Source organism: Alexandromys fortis, unplaced genomic scaffold, assembly GCF_014885135.2.
Source record: "Alexandromys fortis isolate MF-2015 unplaced genomic scaffold, M_Fortis_MF-2015_v1.1 scaffold_558, whole genome shotgun sequence".
NCBI lineage: Eukaryota > Metazoa > Chordata > Mammalia > Rodentia > Cricetidae > Alexandromys > Alexandromys fortis.
The window spans coordinates 9,881-11,023 of record NW_026068423.1 but is presented as its reverse complement, the minus strand read 5'-3'; the positions used below and the strand labels follow the sequence as shown (position 1 = coordinate 11,023).

The following is a 1,143-nucleotide window of genomic DNA, read 5'->3' as shown; positions in this document are numbered from 1 at the left end:
ACTCTGCGAGTACTGACTAACTACACAAGTACTGCTTGATACTTGGCACACAAAGATTCAACTACGGATTGGCCCCATCCCTTCTTGGGAGGCTATAAGCAATTAGCAGTTGCTAACATGGGGTAGATTATATTCCTCAGTGTTTTATACACTGGCCATTTGCTTTTGTTCAAGTAATAATGTTCAAGTAATAACTTTCTACCCATGCTCTTGCAGGCAGCCCTACCTAAGAGCAGTTGGTCAAAAAAAGACATAAAAAAACGGGGAAGGGAATGTTTGTATTGAATAAGAAGAAATCTGGTGAAAATGGGAGAGAAATGGAAGAAAAGGAAATGAATAAGATCAAAGTGATTATATATATACATATGTGTGTGTGTGCGCATATGAAAGAAGAGAAAATAGGGTACTATGAAACAAATGGTACTTGAGATAAAAACAATATGTTTCTCAGGATATCTTCATAGATCTGAGAATTGCCATTAACAAAGAATTTAAAGATAATCTGAAATATTTTAAAATCCCTGTATGTAATTTTCACAAAATTACATTGATTTCAATAGCATTTTTTACCAAATCAAGAACATTACTGTTACAGATTTTATAAGTGTGAATGAAGTATAAAAATTAAGTTATGCAAAAGAAAAGAAATACAAATGATTGATGCTCTCAGTATGAATTTATTTTAAATTTTAGAGTTTTGATTCTACATGGATTGCAATAAATGGGTCTTCGGCAGTGTTACTAATAGAAAACTGTGCAGTGCCATCACCGGAAACATAGACTTTAATTCCGGTGCAATAGCCATCAATTTTATCTCCAGAAATGATGTCACAGTATGTACCAGCTGGGAGACCAGTTTGTAAAGTTGTTGACAATGACCTGAAAAGGAAAAAGAGTCAAATTCAAACAAATTCAAGAAAGCAGACCATCTCTAAATTAAGTAACTTCCTAAACTGTGTGGTGTGTAATTATAAGTTATAATTTACTAGCCATAAAGATAGACAGATCGATATAGATAGACAATAGATAGATAGATAGATAGATAGATAGATAGATAGATAGATAGACAGACAGACAGACAGACAGACAGACAGACAGACAGACAGACAGATAGATAGATAGATAGATAGATAGATAGATAGA

General features: G+C 33.3%; 1 protein-coding gene across 1 annotated transcript in view; it reads right to left on the bottom strand.

Moving 5' to 3' along the window:
- Nucleotides 1-676: 676 nt before the first annotated feature.
- LOC126495666 (alpha-amylase 1B-like) overlaps nt 677-1,143 on the bottom strand; it is a 10,329-nt gene continuing 9,862 nt past the window's right edge. Inside the window, exon 4 of the mRNA XM_050133261.1 lies at nt 677-879. Within this exon, the coding sequence (XP_049989218.1) occupies nt 690-879 (190 nt within the window). The 3' untranslated portion in view covers nt 677-689. The remainder of the gene's footprint in view (nt 880-1,143) is intronic.